The sequence below is a fragment of the Manis pentadactyla genome, chromosome 4, assembly GCF_030020395.1.
Source record: "Manis pentadactyla isolate mManPen7 chromosome 4, mManPen7.hap1, whole genome shotgun sequence".
Taxonomy (NCBI): Eukaryota; Metazoa; Chordata; class Mammalia; order Pholidota; family Manidae; genus Manis; species Manis pentadactyla.
This window is the reverse complement of record NC_080022.1, coordinates 59129546-59144174: the sequence shown is the minus strand read 5'-3', so window position 1 is coordinate 59144174 and position 14629 is coordinate 59129546. Positions and strand designations below refer to the sequence as shown.

Below are 14629 nucleotides of genomic sequence, written 5' to 3'. Positions count from 1 at the left end.
CTGTACATGGAATATGTACATACAGACTTGAGCCATGCAACAATGCTCAGATTTATATCAGATTCTTTTACTACAGTGGTATTAAACTAGGAATAACAAAACTAGAAAGTAAAAGTTTGCAATTAAATATCTTAATGGGTCAAAGGAGAAAACGAAATTTAAAATAATTTGGAAATGACAATTATCGATAACAGATTCAGCTGAAGCAATGTTTGGAGGGTAATTTGTAACTGAAAGCATATAATCTGGTAGGGGTTGGGTGGTGGTAAACCAATCATCTCATCTAACTCTCCATGTCAAGAGTATAGAAAACTGATCAAAATAGTAAAAATGGAAGCAGAGAACTTGCTTCAGCAAACATCCTTACACACAAACTAAAAATATACTGGTATTTTTCAATACTTTGGACAAGGCTATGAGGACAGTGGTATAAAAGGAGCTAGGCAAACCCTGTAGAATGCTGCTACCTTATTCTCTTGAGATTTTCTGGAACACATTGCAGGAGTTGTTTGGGTGAAGATCTGCAATCTCTGCATTGAGGTGAAATGGAGAGGACAGAAAGGACAAGGCCATTGAGGTTTATATGGATAGTGACAGGTATGCATGTGGAGATCTCTAGTCGCTCCTCCAAGTCTCCAAATGAATCCTCATCACATCCCTTTAAGGATATTATGACAAATTCAAGAAGTGCTTAACTCCAAGCACAAAAATGATAAACAACAGCAACTCTCAATCAAGTTGCTTAAAGCCTGTGATTTAAAAAAAAAAAAAAAGCTGGAACAGTGGTAAGAATGACAGCCAACTTAACTGTCAGAAGCAATGCAAACCAGAGGATAGTACAGGATCGTTAGAAGTACTGAAAAACAGCCTAGTATTCTGTATTCTAGGTACTCAGAAATATAGCAGAAAGACTATTTCAGCTTCTAAAAAGCTGAACAAATTCAACAGATACGTAATAAAAAAAAAGATATTCTCTTGGCAGAAGAAAACAACCAGATGGGACTCAGTCTAAACAAGTTAATAGCACAGAAGATGCTAATTATGTGGATAAGTATATGAAAGTTTTTTTACTATTTTGAAGGTGACCTGAAAGTTATAGTGTGACAAATGTACAAGTAAAATTTATAGCAATGGCAAAGGTCAAGTGGAAAGAAATGGAAGTGTACACATTGTGGAGGTAGTCTGATACTTTGATATAAAACCCAAAGCAACTGTTGAACATAACTAAAAGTTATACATAAGGAAAAAAGTGGAATCATAAATAAACCAAAAGAAAGCAGAGGAAAAAGGGAAGCAAATGGGACAAGTAGGATTATAGATTTAAGCCCAACCATATCAATGATTACATTAAATAATCAAACACCCTTGATTATAAGGCCCGTGATTGTCACACTGGATAAAGCAAGATCTTTATGCTCAAACTCACTGTAAAAAACATAAAGATACAAATAGGTTAAATGTAAAAGGATGGAAAAAGAATAATACCAAAAGACAACAACTTGTTACATAAATTCCAGAAAAGTAGACTTCAGAGCAAAGAATACTAGGCAAACATAAGAAAGAAAGAAATCCTACAATTTGCAATAACATGGATGGAGCTAGAGGGTATTATGCTCAGTGAAATAAGTCAGGCGGAGAAAGATGAATACCAAATGATTTCCCACATTTGTGGAGTGTAACAACGAAGCAAACCAAGGAACAGAACAGCAGCAGACTCACAGCCTCCAAGAAGGCACTAGTGGTTACCAAAGCGGGGGGATGAGAGGGAGGGAGAAGGAGATTGAGGGGTATTGTGATTAGTGCACATGGTGTGTAGGAGGTCACAGGTAAGACAGTTTAGCACAGAGAAGACGGACTTTTGGCATCTTACTACACTGATGGGCAGTGACTGAAATGGGGTATGGGGGGGACACAATAATTAGGATAAATGTAGTAAGCACATTGTTTTTCTTGTGAAATCTTCATACCTTAAAAAAAGCAAATGCAAAAAAAAAAATACTAGGCATAATGTTTATTTCATAACAGTAAAGAGGTCAACAGATCACAAAAGCCTAACAATCTTTAAACGCTTATGGGTGTATTAGGCTTCAAAACATACAAAGCAAAAATTTAAAGAACTTCATCACAAAAATACAGAAATCCACATTTAGAGATTTCTACATCTCATGCTGTAAGTAGAAATATCAATAAGGATATGGATGTCTTGAAAATGACTATCAGTCAGCTTGACCTAATTGACATTAGAACTCTACATATAACAAGAAAATATGCATTATTTTCAATTACACATAGAACATATATGAAGATAGACTATCTATGGCACAAGTACATACTGTGTGATTCCATTTGTGTGAAAGTTCAAGAACAGACATTTAGTTATAGTGATAGAAGTCAAAATAGTAATTACTTTTTGGGGCATAGTGCTAGTCATTGACTGGGCTGGGGCACAAGAAACCTAGGTTGTTAGAATTGTATATCTCAATCTGGATGTTGGTTACAGTTGTGTGTGTATGTTTTAAAAGTCACTTATCTATAGTTTTTTTTTGCACTTCACTATATAAATGTTATAACTCAAAATACAGTTGCCCCATGAACAACATGTGTTTGAGCTGCCCAGACCCACTTACATGCAGATTTTCTTCAATGTATTAAATTTTTTTGAAGTTCTGTGACAATTTGAAAATTTTTCTTTTCTCTAGTTCACTTTGTTATCAGAATGCAGCACATAATACATAAAACACAAAATGCGTGTTAATCAACTGTTACTGGTAAAGCTTCTATAGTCAACGGCAGGCTGGCTATTATTAGTAAAGTTTTTAGGGAGCCAAAAATTACGTGCAGATTTTTGACAGCAGAGGGCCGGTGCCCTTAATACCACATTGTTCAAAAGGTCAACTGTAGTATTCACCTAGAAATACAAATAATGTAGGGAATATAATAATAAAATATAGAAGAATACATGCCTATGTAGGAATTTTAAAGAACTTTATTTTTGGAATGATTTTAGGTATACAGAAAAGTTGCAAAGATTAAAAATAGAGTTCTCATAACCCCGTTCGGTTTTTCACATGTTAGTACCTATGTTACCATAATAAATGTGTAAAAACCAGTAACAAATATTTTCACATTACTATTAACTGAATTCCAGATTTTATATGAATTTACCAGTTTTTCCACTAATGACCCCTTTCTATTCCAACATCCATTACAGGGTACTTGCATTGCATATAGTTGTGTCTCCACTTTCTCTTCTGGTCTGTGACAGTTTCTCTTGTTTTTCACAACCTTGACAGTCTTCAGGACTACTGGCCAGATATCCTCCTATAGGATGACCCTCATTTTGGATTTATCTATTATTTGTGTGATTAGACTGGGGTTATGAGTTCTGAAAAGCTACCACAGAAACAAAGTGCCCTTCTCATTACACCATATCAGGAAGTGCATAATATTCATTCACATGGCATTACTGGTGATGTTAATTATCACGTGGTTAAGATTGTTTTTGCCACATTTCTCCACCGTAAAACTTATTATTTTTCCCTTTTGTAAGTAAGTCACGAAGTCTAACATACCCTCAAGGGAAGAGGAAAGACTATGCTTCACTTCCGGAGGGCTGAGTATCTACATGTATTATGTGGAATTATCTTTTCTTTCACGTTTATTCAGTCATTTATATCTGTATGGACTTGTGTATATTTATTTTTATGAAATATATTTATAAATATAAAAATACTTAAATATTTTACATTTGGGTTATATTTCTTTACTACATTGTATATTTTGTTGCTCAAATAGTTCTAGTTTTGGCCACTGGGAAATCTTTTTGGTTGGCTTCTGTGTCCCTTTGAAATGTCCCCATCCTTTTGTCTTCTGAGCACTTCTTTAATTTCTGGTACTATGATGATGCTCTAGGTTCATCTTGTATTTTCCTTGCCGCAGCCATAATCAGCTATTTTCCCAGTTCTTACTAGAGAATGATATTTGGAAACCATGATCTGGGTGCTAGGCTATATAGAAATTTAGGATATGCAAAATGGAATTTCAATTAAGAGAACAATTATGATTTACTTAATAAATGGTGCTAGGTATCCATACTAAAACCCATCGGAAAAGGTTAAATTTCCACCTCATTACTACTTGCTAAAAGCAAAATCATAAATCTATTTGGGTTAAAACAATGAATATTAAAGCAAAAAATATTCCAAAATGTAATTTGGGTGTAGGAATTAAGAAATAGAGACCTTCTTAAGTTTCTTAAGCAGGAATCCTCAAAACCATAAGGGAAAAGGCGAACATTCTTCTGAATAATTTTTTTATATATGACAATAGACAAGACACAAAATGTAAAAAGGATAGATATAAGGTAGGAAAATTAGAAGCAGGCAATTTCTCTAACTATAAAAAGATCCTACAAATTAATAGCATAATGATAATCCAACAGATAATGAGAATGAACACAGATCAGTACGTTGAAAAGGAAGTCAATTAGTGGATATGTGAAAATTGATTTAATTTCACTGGTAGATAAGGAAATCCAAATTAATAGTAAATACATTTCACTCATCAGATTGTAGATATTTTAAACAGTAATAATATTCAGGGCTATCAAACAAAAGCAGAAATTCATGTACTTTGAGTGGAGATATCTTTGTATCAGCATAGAGGAAAATCTCAAGGAATACAGCCCAATCTTTCAGTACTGGCTAATTTGAGAATTAAAATAAGGAGAGGTGAAGAGGATATTATTAGTATTGTAAAATATAATTTAAATGCTTTTTAAGCTTTTTTATTTGTTACAGCAAACATAATTTGAAAAGATAAAATCAAGGCAGTGAATAAAAAACAAAAACAAATGCGGTATATTAGGTAAAAGACGGTAGTGACCTGAACCAGGGTGGTAGGTGTGGAGCTGGAGACAAGTGAATGTACACGAGATACGGTCTGCAATTTGAATACTACTGGATGGTGAATTGGAAGACAGAGATGATGGAGAAGGGAGACCCGAGGATGGCCACTGGATTTCTGGCTTGAGAAGGGATGACAGTGTTGTACACCGAGGTAGGGAAGACTCAGGTAGAACCAGCAGTGGAGAAGAATTTGAAGTTCCACTTAAATATACTGAGGTGGGCTATCCAAACGGGAAAACAAATGGCCAGTTGGATCTATGAGACGGGAGTTCAAAGGAGAAGTTGTAGGCTGCAGATACAAATTTGGAGTTCATCAGTGTGTATAGCATTCCACTTAAAGAGATTTATCATGTAAAAATAAGTCCTACAGAATGAAAATTAGTTCAACCGTTGTGGAAAGCAGTATGGAGTTTCCTCAAAATGCTCAAAATAGAAAAACTATTTGACCCAGGAATTCCACTTCTAGGAATTTACCCTAAGAATGCAGCAGCCCAGTTTGAAAAAGACAGATGCACCCCTATGTTTACCACTGCACTATTTACAATAGCCAAGAAATGGAAGCAACCTAAGTGTCCATCAGTAGATGAATGGATAAAGAAGATGTGGTACATATACACAATGGAATATTACTCAGTCATAAGAAAAAAACAGATCCTACCATTTGCAACAACATGGATGGAGCTAGAGGGTATTATGCTCAGTGAAATAAGCCAGGCGGAGAAAGACAAGTACCAAATGATTTCACTCATATGTGGAGTATAAGAACAAAGGAAAACTGAAGGAACAAAACAGCAGCAGAATCAGAACCCAAGAATGGACTAATAGTTACCAAAGGGAAAGGGACTGGCGAGGATGGGTTGGAAGGGAGGGACAAGGGTGGGGAAAAAGAGGGGACAGTACGATTAGCATGTATAGTGGTGGGGGGGGCACGGGGAGTGCTGTGCGACACAGAGAAGACAAGTAGCCACATTAATTATAACGAATGTAACATACTAATATAAAATGTTAATGGTAAGGAAAAATAGGTTTGGGCTATACACAAACTCTCATATTTTTGTAATTTTTCTGTAAGTCTAAAACTATTCTAAAATAAAAAATCTTTTTAAAGAAAAAAAATATGTCCCACAAATGTACATACCAGAGTATAGAAGAATGTTACTGCACCATTTGTTCTTGATAGCAAAAAAATATAAATCCAAACATTCAGAAAGGATTTGTTGGATTATTCTTGGTATTTAAAAAGAATGAAGGATTTCTACACTTACTGACCAAATGACAAAAGCTACATATTAAATGTTAGAAGCAACACAAAAACAAGTTGCAAGAGTACTTTCAGTAATGATGGGAGGGTAAATTTTTCTCCTGTTTTAATCAGTTATAATTTTAAGATTAAATAGAATTATATTTATCCATATATATCCATCTATGTATCTATATAGATATCTACCTATATAGATATAGTGTTGTGTTCAATTGAACTGGACTTAAGGACTGAAGGTGATGCCCAACACACCTTCACAGCCTTGCTGGCAAAAAGTGACAGAGATTTGAGTTCAAGGCTGGAAAATTTAAATAGGAAACCCAGGCAATGAGAACCACAAAAAGAATGAGTTAGAAGTTCTACCCAAATCTATGACAGCTGAACTATGCATGAGTGAGAAAACCTCCCTGGAGCCTGGTGTAAAAGCAAACAAATACCAGACAGGAATCTAGTCCTAAAAGGTAAAACTACTCACAACTATATCCATGACTTTGATGCTTTACTTAAATGAGTGCATTCCCCACTGTATACATCATGATTGGTAGAAAGCTGAAACTTTACAAGCTTGAAATATCAGAGCACAACCCAAATTTGACAGAGCAGCTGGAAATTAGAGGAGATTCCCTACAGCCAAGGAAACCACAGAAAAGGGTGATCCCCATCACTGACTGACCAAAAATTGAATAGGTAAAGGGTGGTTCAAGCCACAGCGAACCAGGCTAAAAGAGCAGCCGTGAGAAACTATGAGCAGAGGTAGCAACAACTGCACACACAAGAGAGGAAATGTTGGCAGTTTGAATCTAGACAAGTTAGAATTAACAACCCCCCTCCCCGAAATCAATAATCCTCAAAATAAAACAATAGAATCCATAGTCATTTCAGTATATTAACAACAATGTCCAGTTTTCAATTAAAAATTACTAAGCATGTAAAGAAATAGGAAGAAAAGTTGGAGAAAAGGCACTCAATATAAAGGGACTGAGTGTACATGGGTATTTGATTTCAACAAACTTCGAAACTTCTTTGTTGAAATTATAATTATATTGATTGATGTTAGAGTGTTAAAGCTGCTTGGGTTCTGGAGATAAATCCCATTTGATCATGAAAGCTGTACATATTTTTTTCCAGTTTTTCATGGAAACTATACATTTTAAAATTGGGTTTCATATAAGATCCTTTCCCCTGGCAAATCACAAAAGCTATTGCTGTTAGCATTCTTTCTTCTGTTATTTCAGATTTAAAAAATCAGATATTTGTACTGAAATATAAACTCCATAAATGTGGAGATGTGTTTATTTTGTATCCCTAGTTACTACTACAGTGTCTGACATAGAGTAGGTGCTCAATTACTATTTATTGAATGAAGGAATAATGAATGACTAAAAACTATGCTGAAATGAGTATCTGGCTCCATGGAATAAGAATTACAGATATTTTCCCTCCAAAATGAGGTAATCAAGGGCCTGATTATGTAAAACTAGTTACTAATCTTGTTTTTGTATCCATGTCTGTTTTAGATTTCTACATAGAAACTCAGAAGTAGAATAAATTCATCAACACTAGCTCAATATTGATAGGTATGAATTTTAAAATGTAAGATACAGGAGGGGTACTGTTAAATTTGTGGATCAAAATAATTTATAGGGCATAATGTCAGTTAAAACATATAATGGATGAATATATACTTCAAATTTTTTAAAAACAAATTTGAACCTTTGATCTTTCAGTTACCTGACTCTATGACTTTAATCCCTCACTAATATGTTGATTAAGTAAACATACAAGTTAGTGCACTCAAAGAAAAAATAATGACCGTAGTTATGTATTAATGAGTAGAACCTAGGAAAGATATCAGCAAAGCATGTATTTGTCATGTAGAAATTCTCTTTAATATCGTATATAGCATGTTATTAGCCTTTAGGTCACTAGAGGGTGCCAGTGTTTCAGACCAACACAATTCAGATTATTTCTGCTTTAGCACCACGAAGTGCCAATCAGAATCTGATAGCCAAAGTCCTATTGTGTGACTCCTCAGATCCCCCAAATCACTTGTTTGCAAAGTGAATAATTACAAAGTGGGCAACTTGGAACAAAAAGCTGAAGGGAGGAATGTGCTGCATGAACGATCTGAAATGCAACACATGTTGTGCATTGATGTAGAGGTGAGTAAAAAGGCTAATATTAACTCTTTAATACTACATATCCTGATGTTTGTTACTCTTATTAATTCCAATTTACTACAGCAGGCGCTGTAACAGGGGAAGTAAAATGTCAAAAGGTCAAATATTCATAAATAAAGAATTTTTTTATGGAACTGGAGAGATGTTAAGTTTGCTTTTGGCTGTGTGAATCATGGAAAGGATGGGAGAATATATTTGTAAATGATATATCCAGTAAGTGGTTAACATACAAAATATATAAAGAACCCATACACCTCAACACCAAAAAACAAATAACTTGATTAAGAAATGGACAAAGGACCTGAATAGACATTTTTCCCAAAGAAGATGTATAGATGGCCAATAGGCACATGAAAAGATGTTCCATATCACTAATCATCAGGGAAACACATCACAACCACAAGGAGATAGCACCTCTCACAAGTCAGAATGGCTACTATCCAAAAGACAAGAAATAACAAATGTTGTTGAAAATGTAGAGAAAGCGGAACCCTTCTACACAATTGGTAAATGTAAATTGGTGCAGACACACTGTAGAAAGCAATATGGAGGTTCCTCAAAAAACTAAAAATAGCAATACTGTATGATCCAAAAATTTCACTTCTAGTAATTTACACAAAGAAATCTCTGATTTGAAAGGATATATGTACTCCTACAGTTATTGCCTCATTATTTACAATAGCCAAGATATGGAAGCAAACAAAGTGTCCATCAATAGATGAATGAATAAAAAGAGGTGGTACATATATACAAGAGAATATTATTGCCATTTGCAACAATATGGATGGACATAGAGGGTATGCTGGGTGAAATAAGCCAGGCAGAGAAAGACAAATATTATATGATTTCACTTATGTATGGAATCTAAATACAACAAAGCAAAATAAAACAAAATGAACAAAACAGCAATAGACTCAGACACAGAAGTGACTGGTCGTTACCATGCGAGAGGGGTTGGGCTGAGTGGGTGAAACAAGTGAAAGGGATAAAGCACAAAATCTCAATCATAATATAAATTAGTCACAGGGATGAAAGTACAGCATAAAGAAAGTAAATAGTTCTGTAATATCTTTCTAAGTTGACAGTAACTACACTAGTTGGGATGAGGATTTAATAATGTATATAACTGTTGAATCATTATATCGTATACTTGAAACCATTATAATATTGTATAGCAACTATACTTCAATTTTAAAAAATCAAAAGTCTTAATTTTTAAATAAAATATATTGCTTGAATTTTAGTGCTGAAAAATTTGATACATACGTTCATCCAAATACATGAGATGTATACATAGGTATTTAAGAATACAATCAAATGTTATTTTACTTTTTAAATGACATTCTAGGAAAACGCTTTCCCAATATAGGTTTGAGATTAATTCCAACTAGTAATACAAAAGTTTAGGGAAAATTTTAAAAGCAAACCGCTTCACTATTCCTTCCTAGATATTTTTTGTATTACAAACATGACATTTTAAAAGAGAAATAAAATTCAAAAGTGCAAAAAATTCTTAAATGGCAACAAAACTAATTAAAGTGAAATTGATGTGATTGATGAATGTTAAAACAGTTTAAGTTGCATTTTCGTTTTTTCTTTCGAAAACGGTATGACCCTATAATGATAGAACAATATAACACTATAATATTTTTTCAAGCTCTCATCAAGAAAACAAGAGCACAAAAAGAAAGCAGGGGAACACATTCCATCACCATCTCCTACCCTCATTTACTCCCCGAGAGGATACCAGCTAAGTAAGGTAGGAAAAGCAAAGAAACCGGATTTGTTCTAAAAGTCAATCTGAATTTGGAATAATGGTCTTCACAGTGCTTTACGACTAGGTCTAATTTCCTAAATGCAAGAAAAAAAATGAAGTTTGTAAATAATTTTTAAAAATGTTTTTCCCCTGGACAATGTGAAGAGGCAGAAAAAACAGGCCCTCACTAGAACTGGTCTTACCATTTCACCTGCTGAGAGTGACTATGGTATCCATGTAAAGAACACTGATTCAAATAAGATGGAAACTGGAGAACTGCTGAAAGACCTTGGGCATATCCTTCTACTTCATGGAGCCTCGGCTCACTGTAAAAGGGGAGCAGTAGTAATAGCGACAGGACCTTGGAGGTTCTCTGGAAAAATAGGAAAATGTATAAAAGATGTTACCAGGCAATTACTCCCATTGTTACTAAACGTGAAGGCCATCACAGTCCTAATTGCCATGAGCATGGGCAAGCGGGTGGAGAATGTTGAGGAGGCTGTGTAACAGCCTGCCTCTCTACTCCGCTCCCTCTCTCTCCAGCTCCCATTGGCTGGCAGCGCTTGACTTCACTACCTTTGAAACGCAAGTGGCTGCCCCTACCTCTAGTCATTTTTGCCCAGGCTCACTTTTTAAAGAGGGGAAGGAGAATTTAGGTGGGAGTGGCAATTGGAATTCCTTCATCTTTGAATTCTACCATCATAGTTTATTTCCGTGTACCTATTCCCCTAGGTCTCAAGGCACTAGTAGTATTACAGTTGCAGCGTGCCTGGGAACAGAGCAGTTTGTTCTGCTCTTGATTATTCTAGGGTCGCTAAGTAGAAATGGAAAAAAATTCGTGCTCAGCTATTCGAAGGGTGTGGTTTACCTAAATTGCTTCTGAGAGGCGAGTTACACTTGCTAGGGTTACTAAAGAGTTTCAGAGGGAGGATCCGATCTGTATAAATGTCTGTGGATGGAGAAAGAACCTCAGGTCTATCTTGGCAACTTGTCAGGAAAGCCAGTGAGGCATTTTAGCTCCCGCGGTCCAAGGACGCTCCTCTGGCAAAGAACAGGAGTTGGCACGGGCGGGCAGGGCGGGCTGGCTGGGCGTCCCGGCCGGCCAGGAGCTTGGGCATTTCCAGGGGAGTCCTCCTGGGAGTTCTCCCGGCCCGGGCGGCCAGGGCGGCTAGGGCAGCGGCCACGCCGCAGTCAGGAGACGCGCTCAGTTGCTCCTTCATCCTCCTCCCACCGCGCTCACGCCCACACCCACCGGCGCCCCGCCCCGCTCGGTCTTATAGAGGCCCCGACACCCCGGCGCGGCAAGGCGCTGGAGGCTTCCCGGAGTCGACGGCGCGGCTGCGCGCGCGGCCCGAAAGCCCAGGCGCCGCGGAGGCTGCGCCCCGCATCATGGAGGGCAGCCCGGCCCCAGCGCCGGCCGCCACCGACCTCCGCCTCCGCCCGCGCCGCGCCCGCCGGCTCCCGCTGCCGCTCTCCCGGCGCCGTCCTCGCCTCACCTCGAAGCCAGCATGAAGGAGACCCAGGGCGACGGGAGAGCCCGTTTCTGCACCCGCCTCAACCATTCCTACCCGGGCATGTGGCCGCCCGAGCGCTCTTCCGAGGCGCAGGGCAACCTCACGCACCCCGCGGGACCCAGCGAGGATTGCGGCTCGGTGTCCGTAGCCTTCCCGATCACCATGCTCATCACCGGCTTCGTGGGAAACGCGCTGGCCATGCTGCTGGTGTCGCAGAGCTACCGGCGCCGGGAGAGCAAGCGCAAGAAGTCGTTCCTACTGTGCATCGGCTGGCTAGCGCTCACCGACCTGGTGGGGCAGCTGCTCACCAGCCCGGTGGTCATCGTCGTGTACCTGTCGGAGCAGCGCTGGGAGCACCTGGACCCGTCCGGGAGGCTGTGCACTTTCTTCGGTCTGACCATGACTGTCTTTGGGCTCTCCTCGCTCTTCATCGCCAGCGCCATGGCTGTCGAGCGGGCGCTGGCCATCCGGGCGCCGCACTGGTACGCGAGCCACATGAAGACGCGCGCCACCCGAGCGGTGCTGCTGGGCGTGTGGCTGGCGGTGCTGGCCTTCGCCCTGTTGCCGGTGCTGGGCGTAGGTCAGTACACCATCCAGTGGCCTGGGACATGGTGCTTCATTAGCACCGGGGCACGGGTCAATGGGACTAGCTCACCTCACAACTGGGGCAACCTTTTCTTTGCCTCCTCTTTTGCCTTCCTGGGCCTCTCTGCACTGGCTGTCACCTTCGCCTGCAACCTGGCCACCATTAAGGCCCTGGTGTCCCGCTGCCGGGCCAAGACCACGGCGTCACAGTCCAGTGCCCAGTGGGGCCGGATCACGACCGAGACGGCCATCCAGCTCATGGGAATCATGTGTGTGCTGTCGATCTGCTGGTCGCCGTTGCTGGTAGGTAGTTCCAGCTTACGGGGAGGTCAGAGTGGGTGTAAGTGAGGACGGGTACTGGTTATTTCTTGAAGGGCTAGCACCTGTTAGGGGCGGGTTTGCAACCACAGCATTGGATAGGCCTCTGCCCGCATGATCTTGATTGCAGCATCTGAGTTGAGTTCCTCACTTAATTCCTGAGCACCTTCCGAGTGTCAGGCATCACGTTGACTCTACTTAGGCACCCATGGAGAACACAAGGCTGCTCACATTCTAATTGGAGAGAGTAGGAGGATACCCAGGTGTCATTTCAGTACCTATGCAATGGTAGAAATTTCCCCTGAGTGCCCTGGGAGAAGAATGGTGATGACAGCTGTAGCTTGGTGCTCTAGGTTTTCTCTTTTCAGATGTCTCTCGCATATTGGAACAATTTTCAGTCTGCAGAAGTACCCTGCCTGTGACCACAGGCAGCCACTACCTTCTTGCAGCTTCTGAGCCATTGCTATGCTATCATAGCCGGTGCTAACCTACCTTGCAGGCTCACACTTGACTGAAGGCAGGAGAGTGAAGATGCATCTTGCTGCTGCGGCCAGCCTTAGCCCTTTGGAACGGTGCTGTACCATCTAGGAAGCGCCTAAACTGACTGTCAGTTTGTGGGACCTCGAGGCCTGATGACAACAATACAGGGCTTCTGCAAGGACAGTCCTGGGATAGGAGGGAGAGGTTTCTGCACTTCACAGCTCTTCACAGCTCCACACAGCCTGAGATCAAGTGATGTTTCCACATGCATCTTGTCTGACACACGCTCTTAACTTGTACTTCGGAGGTTTCTTGTGTTACTTTTAGCTAGAGACTTTTGTAGGTGAGTGCTGTTTATTAATTCCTGATGAATGGATTTTTTTTTGGCCCCAAGCGGTCTGTCTTAACAGAAGCTGTTGCAGAAAGAGCAACCTGGTTACGTGGCAGTTATAGCAGATTATATTTTAGAACTGGAAATTTATTAGACAGTTGCAAAAAACTTAAGAAACCCAGGACATCGTTTTCGGAACCTGCTTGTGTATTTTTTAAAATAATGGTAAATATACTTAATGTAAAATTTACCATTTTAACTATGTTTAGGTGTACAGTTCAGTGGTATTAAGTATATTGACATTGTTATACAGCATGGGTATACTTTTAAGTCCCTTTTATTTAAAAATAGATACGTAGTTCCTTTTTTCCTCCCACCTGCCCATGCATTTGACAAAACAGATATTCCAAAATACCTGGGTTTGACTGGTGTAGTTTATTTAGAGCACAAGTCTGAGCTCCAAATCAATGATAAGTGTTGACAAGGAGAGTTATGTTGGGACTTAACTTCCCACAAGTCACTTTATGGTCACTGTTCTGTGTTCCAGGAGCTACAACTCAGGCTGCTGTCATTACCATGGCTTATCAAAACCAGCACCAATTTTAGACATATTTACTTCTATGGTTGAGGAATGGGGTATGTAAGTGGTCAAACTGAAGGGAAAAAGAGTTCAAAGTAATAAACACTTTACTGAAGTGTGGTAATTTACATAACCTTAGAGGCAAACAGGTTTTCACAACTGTCATTTGAGTCCCTTATCAATGAGTTTGCCCTGTCACACACTTTATATCCTAGAAAAAATGCAATTAAATAATATGAACAAAATGCTTACCCATAAAAATAACGAGACTTATAATAATTGCTTTTTCTTAAGTAGGAGAGAAACTATATAGTATGTTTTTTATTTCAAAACATTGATTCTAATCCAGGAGCATAGTAGCCTTAGGAAGAATGTACATCAATTCTTAACATCGTAACACAGAATACCAAACTCACTCTCTTAAGCAAGGCTATGTTTAGAAATAGTTTATTTAATGTCAACTAATATGTACATTAAAAGTGTATTTACTGCTTTTCAGCATTTCATTAGACACTTCGTTGATTCAGTTCTCATAAAACCGTTAAACGTCAAATAAACTTAATGTGATCATATCAAGGAGGAGAAATTCATGGTTTCCAAAATAGTTATTTTTTTAAACTAAAGAAAATGGTTCTCTCTTCTGAAATTTTGTGCACCATTGAAATTAAATCTCCAATATCTTCAGAAAGATCTACAGTGCAAAGTTGGAATTATTTC

At 39.0% G+C, this 14629-nt stretch overlaps 1 protein-coding gene across 10 annotated transcripts in view; it reads left to right on the top strand.

Moving 5' to 3' along the window:
* Window positions 1–11472: 11472 nt before the first annotated feature.
* Window positions 11473–14629, top strand: part of PTGER3 (prostaglandin E receptor 3) — a 169673-nt gene continuing 166516 nt past the window's right edge. For all 10 annotated transcript variants that reach the window (XM_036890141.2, XM_036890138.2, XM_036890137.2 and 7 more), the window contains exon 1: window positions 11473–12506. In XM_036890141.2, the coding sequence (XP_036746036.2) occupies window positions 11613–12506 (894 nt within the window). In that variant the 5' untranslated portion in view covers window positions 11473–11612. The remainder of the gene's footprint in view (window positions 12507–14629) is intronic.